This window comes from Symphalangus syndactylus, chromosome 1 (assembly GCF_028878055.3).
Source record: "Symphalangus syndactylus isolate Jambi chromosome 1, NHGRI_mSymSyn1-v2.1_pri, whole genome shotgun sequence".
NCBI classification, from domain to species: domain Eukaryota; kingdom Metazoa; phylum Chordata; class Mammalia; order Primates; family Hylobatidae; genus Symphalangus; species Symphalangus syndactylus.
This window is the reverse complement of record NC_072423.2, coordinates 95051154-95062198: the sequence shown is the minus strand read 5'-3', so window position 1 is coordinate 95062198 and position 11045 is coordinate 95051154. Positions and strand designations below refer to the sequence as shown.

The 11045-nt window shown below is 60.3% G+C and overlaps 1 protein-coding gene and 1 long non-coding RNA gene across 13 annotated transcripts; one reads left to right on the top strand and one right to left on the bottom strand.

Annotated features, from left to right (window-relative positions):
• Window positions 1-13: 13 nt before the first annotated feature.
• KLC2 (kinesin light chain 2) lies at window positions 14-10190 on the bottom strand. Of its 12 annotated transcripts, none has more exons than XM_063643619.1 (17): window positions 9956-10153; window positions 9005-9243; window positions 5870-6100; window positions 5650-5719; window positions 4808-5030; window positions 4099-4186; window positions 3894-3995; window positions 3627-3800; window positions 3405-3504; window positions 2772-2821; window positions 2609-2676; window positions 2100-2208; window positions 1851-2009; window positions 1646-1770; window positions 1373-1430; window positions 1191-1280; window positions 14-988 (listed from the first exon to the last, which is right to left on the bottom strand). In XM_063643619.1, the coding sequence occupies exons 2-17, from the start codon at window positions 9230-9232 to the stop codon at window positions 905-907; spliced, it is 1959 nt and encodes a 652-aa protein (XP_063499689.1). In that variant the 5' UTR covers window positions 9233-9243; window positions 9956-10153; the 3' UTR covers window positions 14-904. The 12 variants fall into 12 exon arrangements, with proteins under 12 accessions (XP_063499689.1, XP_063499697.1, XP_055118577.1 ...); XM_063643627.1 differs by having other exon boundaries at window positions 9005-9280; window positions 10097-10140; XM_055262602.2 differs by having other exon boundaries at window positions 9005-9280; window positions 9956-10116.
• Window positions 6183-8261, top strand: LOC129472891 (uncharacterized). The gene is made up of 2 exons (XR_008654138.2): window positions 6183-6579; window positions 7246-8261. It is a non-coding gene; the product is annotated as an uncharacterized lncRNA (long non-coding RNA).
• Window positions 10191-11045: the final 855 nt, after the last annotated feature.

Here is an 11045-nt window from a genome sequence, read left to right as displayed (position 1 = left end):
AAACAAGCCCGGCTCAGATTCAAACCGTCTTTATTACTACAGCAACATCTGAAAATAGCAGCCGCCTCACCCGCAACAGGGGGAGCCCCTCCTGCCACCAGGGGACCGTCGCCGCCCCTCGCGAGAAGCAGCAGGCGTGGGAGGAGGCGTGGCAGGATGGCTCGGTGGGCGGCGCCCGGGGCGGGGTCGGGCCGTGCCTGGGCGGGGGCGGGTGGGAGGGGCAGTGCATAAGGCCGGGATGCGGGGCAGGGCCCGGCGGTGGGAGGACGGACTAAGGGAAGGCCCCCGTCCTGGGGCACGGGGCGATGGCGGGGGTAGGACGCATCCCTCAGAGGCCAGGAGGAGCGCGAGAAGGTCCCAGGACCCCCTTGGGAGGCGCCGCTCCCAAGAATGTGGAGCCTGGGAGATACCACCGCACGGAATGGGGGTGATTAAGGCCTGGGCGGTACCACTAGAAGAGGGACGAGGGGGCCCGGGTAGTACCGTGGACTGAAGGGAGGGGCGCGGCCAATAACTTATTTCTCTATATACAGAAGCAACGGCCGGGTTGAGTCGGGAGGGAGGGCGAGGGTGCCGAAGGGCCGGCGAGTGCTTAGTGTTCTTGGGTCGGGGAGGCCAGGCCACTGAGTCTATGGTGGAGACTCCAGCCGGCACCTCCTGCTGGCCCCGAACCTAGGGAAGAGGGCCCTGCTGGAAGGAATAAATAAGGGATCGAGCTGGAGTGGGCAGGCCCAGCCTCCAGGGCTCAGGCTGAGATGACAAGGGAGAAGGTTACCCTGAGATTGAACAGAAAAGACAGGGGCTGTGGGAGAGACAGGTGGGACAAGCAGCAGGCCCATGCGCAGGGCTGGGGTGAGGGGGGTGTGCCAGGTGGGCGCTCTGGTGACTGGCTGCCCCTTCAGCATTAGCCCACCAGGGAGCTTCGTCGGGAGAGGTCCATGGAGCTGGAGCTGAGAGTGCGGCTGTCAGAGAGACCTGTGCCTCCAGGCTGTGGGCAGAGGGGGCAGGTGGCTCAGCCCTGTGCTGCTGCCAGTCTGTGCTGCCCTGGCCTGAAGGGGCCTGACCCGGCAGAGGCAGCCGGAGTCCCTGAGCTGGGCAGAGGCAATGGCAGTTCTGACCCAAGGCCACGCCCTGGTGCCCTGACACTCCCACCCATCTCCACGGTGACTGTGTTAGCACTGATCACTTACACGTCCACCCCCAGGAGAGGCTGGGTTCCCCTCATGTGTCTCCCCGTTGTCCACCCCAAAGTAGGCCTGAGACAGAGCCAGGAACTGTTGCTGGATGAAGAGGCATGCTGGAGGGAAGCTTGGCAGCGCGCATGCAGCCCCGGCCGCAGCTGCCCAGTGCCCAGACACCCGCCTGCCCTTACCTGGGTCTGCTCTTCCACGCTTTTGTTGAGGAAGTTGAGGGAACTGGCCCGCTTCATCCTGAGGGAAAAGGACAGCCTGGGATTTGCCCAAGGAGGAACTCAGGGGAGACGGGGGCAGGGAGCAGGGTGGGGCTGGGGAGGGAGCAGACTGGTGGGTGGTGGAGCCTGAGAGGGATAGGGAGGTTGCCTGGGGTCAGTGGGGCACACTCTGGGTCAGGAGCTCATCCGGGGTTGCTGGGTGGTTCTTGAGGCTCACCTTGGTGGGGGGCTCACCTGGGGTTAGGGGGCTCCTGGGGGCTGCCCCCCTGCAGCTTCTTTACCAGCATCTCACTGCTGCGCCTCAGGGCGTCCCGGAGTTTCCCAAAGGAGCCGCTGCGCCGCAAGGAGCCACTGCCATCCTGCAGGTGGACAGGCTCGCCTCTAGGCCCTGCTGGCCACCTAGGCTCCCAGCCTGGCCCGGCCCAGCCCCCGAACTCACCCCATTCCACTCAGCTGTAGGTCCCGCATCCTCGAGGTCAGACTCAGACCGAGGCCCGGCACCCCCGGCCACGTCTCGGCTGCCGCGGCGGTCTCCCCGCCCGCCACTGCCATCTTTCAGCAGTTCCACCACCTTGGTCTGGCTTGCAGGGTCCAAACCCTGAGGGAGGGGCAGGGATATCAAGCCGTGACTGGGCCACACCCAGGGCCACACAGGTGTCTGCCCACCCCCTCCTGCATGGAGCCCCACCTGCTTGCGGTTACGGCTGGCACAGTCCTCTAGTGTGTGCGCGGCTTCCAGCTTGCCCTGGCGCCGGTACAGGGCCCCCAAGCTGCGCAGGGTGGTGTTGACTGTCGGGCTGTGGATGGGACAGTCTCAAACTCCATGTTCCCCCCAGACCCAGGGCCCATCCTGGCACCCAGCCCACAGGGGGCCCTGAGGAAGCATGGACCTCTGGGGTAGCCAGAATCCATTCCCTCCCATGTCAACCCCTGTGCTGGGCCCACCCAGCCTCTTCTGTCCTGGGGAAATCACCCCAGGGCCCTCATGGGATGTTGTCACCAGGACCAAAAGCTGGGAGACCTGGAGCAAGAGAATTAGGCTGAGAATTAGGAGACAGAGCCTTCTTGGGACAGGTGACCTGTGAGTTGGGCCTTGCCAGATGAGCAGCAGAGGAGGGGTGTGTTGGGGGTGAGAGTATGGAATGTGGAGCCCGCCCTGTCGTGCCCTGCTCCCCAGCCCAGCCCTGCCCCCCTCACCTGTCTACTTTACAGGCCTTGTACCAGCTGCCGTATTCCCCATAGGGGGCACTGTCCCGGCGCTTATCCTGGAGGAAAGAATGGTCACACGAAGTGAGAGCAGGCCCCCCTCTGCACATCCCAGCCTCCTCTGACAACCGCCCAGCCTGCCCCACAGAGCTACCTTGCTTTCCTCCCGCTCCTCTGCATGCATCCAGATGGGCTTGTTGTCCCCTGGGGAGAGAAAGGGGACTGTCACCAGCCTACCATATAGGTCTCACCTGGTTGGGCTGGACACAGGACTGGGGTCAGGGGAGGGGAGACCACAGTTGGGCTTCGTTGAATGAATGAACAAGAATAAGACCCAAAACATTACTGACCCTCTTCTGGACAAAGAGATGAGCAGAACAGATCCTTGCACCTCAGGCCACAGCCCAAGACATGTGCTAGGCCTGAATGATTGGCCAGGCTCCAAGGGACTCAGGAGCAGGAGATGACTGACCATCCGGGGCCAGAGGTGGTTTCCCAGAGTGGGAGATGCTGGAGCAGGCCCTCAAGGTGAGCAAGAGTCGCCAGTGGAGAAGGGGGATGCAAAGGTGTGTGAGGCACTGGCAGGCCAAGGGGGCTACATGAGTTGGGTATGTGCTCATGTGTGCAAACGTGAGCACAGGTGGCTGGGCACCATCTGAGGGTGAGGCTGGGGACCAGCCAGGCCAAAGCCTGAGGGCCTGCCCTGCTGAGGGATTTGTCCTGGGTGCTGATGGCAGGGCGGGCCTGGGATGGATGGGCTAGAGGCATGTGGCGACCACGCACTCACCATTGACAGAGCCAAACTCTTTCTCATGAGCGCGGGTGAGGATCTCCTTGTACAGGGTCTCTGCATCCTGGTACTTGCCCTGCTTCAGGTAGCAGGAAGCCTGGAAGCGGGAGACCCAGAGAGTGAGCAGGATGCATGCAGCCAAGCCTTTTTCTCTCCTTCCCCAACCTCATCCCTGCCTCCCTCCTTCCCATCCTCCAGCCCCTCCCAGCCCCAAGGTACCAGGTTGTTCTTGGTCTTGGCCACATTGGGGTCATCGGGCCCGAGGCGTGTAGCATAGATCTCCAGCGCCCGCCGATAGTAGTATTCCACCTCCTCGGCTTTGCCCTGGTTCTGGCACAGCAGGGCCAGGTTGCTGAGCTGCTTGGCCACATCTGGGTGAAACTTGCCCAGGACCTGGGATGGGAGAGGGAGCCAGGGGTTGGGCTCAGGGCTGCCCAGGCCCCTGCCTCCCAGACCCCCGGCCTGCCCAGTCCTGCCTGTTCCCACCTTCTCCCGGATCTCCAGTGCCCGCTTGCACAACGGCTCAGCCTCCTTGTACTTGCCCCTCTTGCCATACAGGACCGCCAGGTTGTTTAGTGTCGCAGCCACCTGGAGGTGGGAGAACGGAAGCTTTGTGACCCAGGCCCTGCAGGACTCTGGGACCTGCAGGGGATAGGGCACAGCCCCCACCTCCCACCCAACCCTCACTCACAGCTGGGTGGTCCTTGCCCAGTGTTTTCTCCCGGATGGCCAGAGCATCATTGAGCAGGTGGGCAGCCTCCTTGTACTTGTTCTGATCCCTGGGAGCAGGTGGAGCATGGTCAGGCTGTCCTCCAGCTCAAGGCCCTCCCCAGTGGTCTGCAATCCCTGTGGTCACTCCTGTACTCACTGAGTGAGTATGACAGAGTGAGACCCAGAGTGTGGGGAGACCTGCTCAGCTCCTGCTCTCTGAGCTCCAGGGGCTGTAGGCAGTTTTCTCACAATTGGCTGGGGTGCGTGGTGCTGGGGTCCCACCGACTGCCTGGTGCCCAGTGTCCTTGGGTGCCACATGGCTCTCCTGCTGCCCCTTTAGCGTGTCCCGCTCTCCAGGTCCCAGTGCCTTTGCTCATGCTGGCTTTTTGCCATGGGAACCTTTTCTAGCCCTCTTGTGTTTGGGCAAACTCACTTTCTGGCAAAGCCCCTCCTCCAGCCTTGGTGCCTGGAGAGGCTGTGCGGACTCCCCAGGACCCCTGGAGTCCTCATGTGCAGTCCCTCCCCAGTTCTGGCCAAGCCTCTCTCTTACACTAGACAGTTTTATTTGCATCTGTAGCCCAGCTCCACGCAGGTGGGCCACGAGTCCTGGCCCACAGCAGGCACCAAGGGTTAGTGATCCAGGGATGAAGCCTTCCAGAAGAATTTGGGCACCCCCAGAGAGTCCTCACCGATAGACCAGTGCCAGGATGTTCAGCATGGTGGCAACATCAGGGTGGTCGTGGCCTGACGTCTTCTCCAGGTCTTCGAGTGCCTGTTTGCAGAGTGGCACAGCTACCTCGTAGCGGCCCTGTGAGGCGTATTGGATCACCAGGTTGTGCAGGGTGCGGAGCCGGGCCGGGATCTCGTAGCCCCCATGCTGACCAGACACATCCCCTCCTCCTGGGCTAGGGGCTGCAGGGCCAAGGGCAGGAGGTCAGATGTACCATCTGCCCACTGGGCTGGGATGGCACATGCCAGCTGTGCCTTTGAGCCACTTGACACATGGCACTGGGCAAGTCACTAACCACTCTTTCTCAGTGTCCCCATTTATAGAGTGGGTCTAGTTACCCCATAGAAACAGTGGGTAGAGGCCCAGCTCCAGTACTTCAGGCTGTGTGTCCTGGGGCAATTTGCCTAACCTCTGAGCCTGTGTCCCTGTGTACAGAGTGGAGGCCCCAATGCATAACCAGTACCATGAGCAAAACAGGCACTGGCCTCATTGTGGCTGCATGTGCCTCCCTCAGAGGTGACTTGGAGAGGAAGAGAACTCTCCCAAGGGTCAGGGGAGCTAGTGGCAGAGCAGCACTGGAAACCAGGCTGGGACTCCACAGCTCTTAACTGTGATGTCTGCTCCCCACAGAGCTGGGGGGATGTGAGAAGCAGCAGCACGTACAACCGTTCTTGAAGCTCTAATACACTAGGATGTCATGATCAGAAGTGAGGCAGGAAGGAACATGGCAGCCACTCAGTCCCAAGGACCAAGAGTTCACACAACCTTTCCTTCCCCCACTCCAGAACTGCCCATCTGTACCTGGGCTCTGCTCATCCTCATTGGGGAACAGGTCATCCAGTGTGTCTTTGGGGACGTCCCCCTTCTCCTCCTGGGGAGGAAGACAGGATGAGCGTCAGGGAAGGAGGCACAGGGCAGCCGGGGTGTCCATGGGCTGGGGTGGAGCCGAATCTGCTCCATGCTGCCCCTCCCTGCTCCCAGGCCCCCTTGCTGGGCAACAGTGACCATGGCAGGAGCTCACGTTAGGGGAGGTGTCTTCATCCAACTTTCGGATCTGGCTCATGAACAGCAGGTGCTGCTTCTCCTCCTCGAGCTGGGCCACGGCCTGCTCACTGCGCTGCAGCTTCTGCTGTGTCCCCGCCAGCTCCTCACGCAGCCACTGGTTCTCCTGTACCAGGCGCCGCACCTGCGCCCGCAGCTTCTGCTTCTCTGATTCTACGGCCCCCAGGTGGCTCGACAATGCCAAGATCACCTGTGCAACCAGCCCAGGTAAGGGTCAGAGCCCTGTCGACCCCCTCGCCTATGACTGTAGCCTGGGCCTAGTTGGGCTCTGGGACCCAGTGAAGGGCCAGGCGTGGCCCTACAGTGAGGAGCTGCAGGTCTTTTCTCTCCTTGTCAAGGGATAATCCCCTCAAGGCCCCAAACACACCATAGTGCAAAGCCCAAACCCAGGAGGCTTGGGAGTCCCCAGTTCCTTCCTTCTGGGATCAGGAGAACCCCAAAAGGGCTAGTTGGGGTGCTGTGCTTTCCCTGAGATACTAGCCCCTTCCTTCGTCTCTCCCTGGGTTGTACTCAAGCCCCTGCTGCCACAGCCACTAGGTTACTGCTCCCTGCCCCAGGGCTAGCGCTTGCCCACAGAACTCTGCTAGATGGCTGAAGGGCCACCCAAAGACTCCATCCCCACTTCTGCTGAGGGGGCCACAGCATCCCCTGCCTTTCTGCAGCTCCCAGGTAGGGAAGGGGCATGTGTCCCAAATGCTCAGTGGGCATGAGGAGCCACAGGGGCAGGAAAAGTATCCAAAGGCCTTGGCCTCAACCCCCACCCCTCTCCCCAGCCTCTATAACTCCTTTCCTTAGTTTCCAGTCTCTTCCTGCCTTCCTGCCTAGGGTCCAACCTCCCTTCTTGCTCTCTCTCTCTTTTTTTTTAAATTTGAGACAATGTCTCACTCTGTCACCTGGGCCAAAGGGCTATGGCACCGTCACAGCTCACTGCAGCCTCTATCTTCCAGGCTCAAGTGGTCCCTCCACCTCAGCCTCCTGAGTAACTGGGACTACAGGTGCACACCACCACACCTGGCTAATTTAAAAAATTTTTTGGCCAGGCACGGTGGCTCACGCCTGTAATCCTAGCACTTCAGGAGGCTGAGGCGGGTAGATCACGAGGTCAGAAGATCGAGACCATCCTGGCCAACATGGTGAAACCCCATCTCTACTAAACATACAAAAATTAGCTGGGTGTGGTGGCTCGTGCCTGTAGTCCCAGCTACTCAGGAGGCTGAGGCAGGAGAATCACTTGAACCTGAGAGGCAGAGGCTGCAGTGAGCTGAGATCGTGCCACTATACTCCAGCCTAGGCAACAGAGCGAGACTCTCAAAAAAAAAAAATTTTTTTTTGTAGATACGGGATCTCATGAACTCCTGGATTTAAGCAGTCTTCCCACCTGGGCCTCCCAAAGTGCTGGAATTACAGGCATGAGCCACCACACCTGGCCTCCACCCTTTCCCGGTCCTTCACGGTCCAGGGTCATTTCTGCAGTGGTGTCTCCAGCTAGTCACGCCTCCCGCTTTGCTCCAGCTTCACACTTGGCCTTGCTGCCCATGCCCTCTGTGCAGACTGTTTCCCCCCCTCTGTGAGAGTGCGTGTGCTCCACCAGGCATGGGGCCCCTGAGTGGTCCTCCCTGCCTCTGACGGCCAACTGGCAGGGAGTGAATGTCCTTGCAGACAGGCTGTCTGAGACCCTGTACTTTGTAGTTGGTTAGCAAATGCCTAAGTGACAGGTGTTTCCATAACCACTAGCTTTAAAAAAAAAAAAATTCCCCCAACAGCCTGGAAGTGTACACAGCAGATGGCATGATCCCTATTTTAGAGACAAGGAAACCAAAATGATACAACTTCCCCAGGGTTCCCATGCCAGGCAGGGGCTCAGCCAAGCTCTGAAGGGAATAAAACAAGTCTAACTCCTTGTACATCCCAATGGCTCCTGGACATCTCCAACTGCATATCATCCTTGCAGCCTCAATTAAAGGGGGCCAAAACAAAGTTCTGATCCACCAAGGCCCTCTCCTCCCTTAATTTGCTTAAATCACAAACCTGGGAGTGATGCTGCCTTCCTCTCTCTCCCTTATTCCACCCCCAGGTCTTGCTGGATCTACCTCCAGAACATCCAGAACTGGTCCCTTTTCTCCACCGTCATAGCCACCCCTTAATTCCAAGCACCGGCTCTCATTTGAATTCCAGCAGTGGCTTCCTAACCACTCACTGGAGAGTGATTCCATCCTCGACCCACTGAGGTTTATTCTCCACATCTCAGCCAGAGAGAGTTTTTAGAAACTCAAGTCAGACTGTGTTGCCTGCCTGCTTAAAGCCCTCCAGAGGCTTTCTGATTTCCTGAGAATAAAACCCAAACCAACCAGGCCATGATCTGGCTCTTGGCTTCTTCCCAGGCCTCTTCTGTCCCTCTCTCGCTTCCATGAAGCTCCAGTCACACAGTTCTTCCCCGAGTTCCTCCACCACAATCTCTTTCCTACCCTAGGACCTCTGCACATGCAACTTCTCCCCTGCCTCCCTTTCCTGGAGGCTGGTTCATTTCTTCCCTCAGGTTTCAGTTTGTCATTTCCTCACAGAAGTCCTGCCTGACCAGTAGACAAGACTCGCTGCTGTGAGCGATCATAAAATCTTGTTCTTTTCTTTGCAGAACTCATCACAATTTGTAACAACCAATTATTTCTGTATGTGTGTTTTTGTCTCTAATAGGGCAGGAATCTTGTCTATTTTGTTGGGCCCTGTATCCACCTAACACCCTGGCTGGCACTCAATAATTCATCTGTTGGCGAGTGAATAGAAGAGTGAATTGGTGGGAGGCTGTGTTTCCTTAAGGATTTTCTTTCTGTTCTCATATGCCATCCAGTCTCCCTTAGGTAGAGGGGAGCCGGAAATAGGGCTCTGCGTGGGGGCGAGGGTGATCATGGTCTCTTGGGGCAGGGCTGGGGTCGCCAAAGTGCATTTATTTCTTCAAAAGGTATTTACTGGGGTCCTAACATGGGGCTCCAGGAAACAGACGGTTCCCTGCTCAGATTCTTCTCCTACATTACCGGATTCCTCTTGAAGGCTCGATCCCTCCAGTGACCGCCCACCTCAGTACCCCAGACTGACCTACCTGGGCCTCCCCCAGCCCAAGCTCAATGGCTTCCAGGGAGCGACGCAGGAGGATGCAGCGCTCCTGCGAGCCAGGCTCGGCTTCGCCGGCCTCAGGCGCAACCAGAGGAGCCAGCAGGGCACGATGCTCCCCACGCAGAGTCTCCAGTCCCTGGATGACGGCCTTGGTGCCCAGCACGATCTCATCCTGGCTCAGCTTCTCCTCCCGCGGAAGCACCATCATGGCCATGGTTGTGGCGTCTGTGAGGACGAGGGTGCGGGCAGGCGGGCGCCGGGTCTGGGGCCACACCACCGTCCGCCCCGGATTAGGTAAACAGGCGGTCCACGGACGCCTGAGTCTCCCGTGTGCCCAGGTCCCCCAGCCGGCGGCCCGCACCGTGCCCGCGCTTGGCCTACAGAGGGCGCGCCCGGCTTGTCTAGGCCTGGGAGACGCAATGCGGTGCAGCCGGATCGTGCTTCGGCCCCAGACCACCGGCTTAGGCCGACTTAGGCGGCTCAGTGTCCGGGTTTCCCCAGGGACCCCCTAACCAGGACAGGTATGGGGAACGTGGGGGCTCACTACTGTGCAGGAGACCCTGGCCCCTCCGGCGATCCGGGCCCAGCCCCTCGGACAGCCCCATCCCCAACAAGCAGGCCAAGCCGCGGAGCCCATCCTCCCGACGAGCCGACCCTGCGGAGGCCCTCCCGCTAGAGGGGCTGAGTACGCGGCCCCTAGTCCTTCTAGGCCACGCCCACGACGACCCCTCCCCTAGGCCAGCGCAACGCCCTGCGGCCTCCCCTGAAAAGGCCGCGCCCCCGCCCCGGGCCACCCGGGACCGCGCCCCCTACCAGGGCTGGCCCGATCCTCCCGCAGGCCGCGCCTACGACGACCCCCTCCCCTAGGCCGACCCGGAGCCTCCTCCCCCGCTTTAGAGCCTGACCGGGTCTCCCGGCCCAATCGGCCCGCGCCGACCTGCGCTTGGTGCTCGGGCCCGGCTCCGGCTCTGGCTGCCTCCCGCTTCACCCGGACCCGCAGCCGCGAGCTGGTCCCGCCGCCTCCATCCCGCCGGCCTTCCCAGCAGCCCCAGCGCCGCCTTAAAGGTGAAGCCGCTACCTCGGTGGCGTCGGAGGGGGCGAAACACGCTTCTCTCGGCCCGTTCGCTGCCTTAAAGGAGCGCGGGCCGGGCCGGCTCCAGCGGGAGGGGGACAGGGCGGGGCCATCGAGGAGGGGGCGGGGCCGTCGAGGCGGGGTCGGAGCGAGGACCCGCCAGGGGCGCAGTTCCCGGGGCCCGCCAGTCCCGAGGGGTGCCCTCGGCCGCAAAATGCCGCGGGGCCTCAGCGTGTAGAGCTGCTCGGGAGGTCGAACCCGAAGGTACCTAGTGTGGCGCCATGGCGCCACCGAGGACGTCGGGAGAAACTGAGGCGCAGGGAGAAGGTTGGGCTTCCTGGAGTACAGAGCGAGGCGCCACTAATTGAGCGCCTACTGCGTGTCGCGCTTTAGTGCCCTGGGTTCATTGACTTAATGCTCACGAAGACCCGAGAAGTGAGTGCCGCTGTTATCTGGCTCGCAGATCTGACCCCAGGCTCCGCATCCCGGGGTCACATCTGGTGGCGGATGCACCATCTCTGACAGAGGTGGTTCAGCGCCCTTAGCTCAAGCACATCCGGTGACAGGTAGCTTACTACATTCGACTCTGAGACAACTCGAAAGGTTAGCAAAAATTTCCTCTGATAGACCCCGAAGTGCCTTCCTGCAGTGCTCATCCACAGCGCTAGCTCTGTCTTCAGAAAGAAAGCTGCTCCCTTGTGTCAGTTAAGGTATTTGGAGACAGCGATGGTGCCCCGCGTGGTCTCATCTCTTCCCTGGGCTGCCCCTGGTCCCTTCACTCAGTCCTACCGCAGTTTCCTGACCCTTCCCCATCCCAATTTCTCCTTTCTAGGTGTAGTCTAGCTTGTCAATCTGGGTCCTGCTCAGAAGGTGGTGATCAGCCCAGGGCCCAGTGACCAGAGACAAGGAATGAACTGCACAGATCAGAGGGACAGTCCCCCCATAATAAGGATGC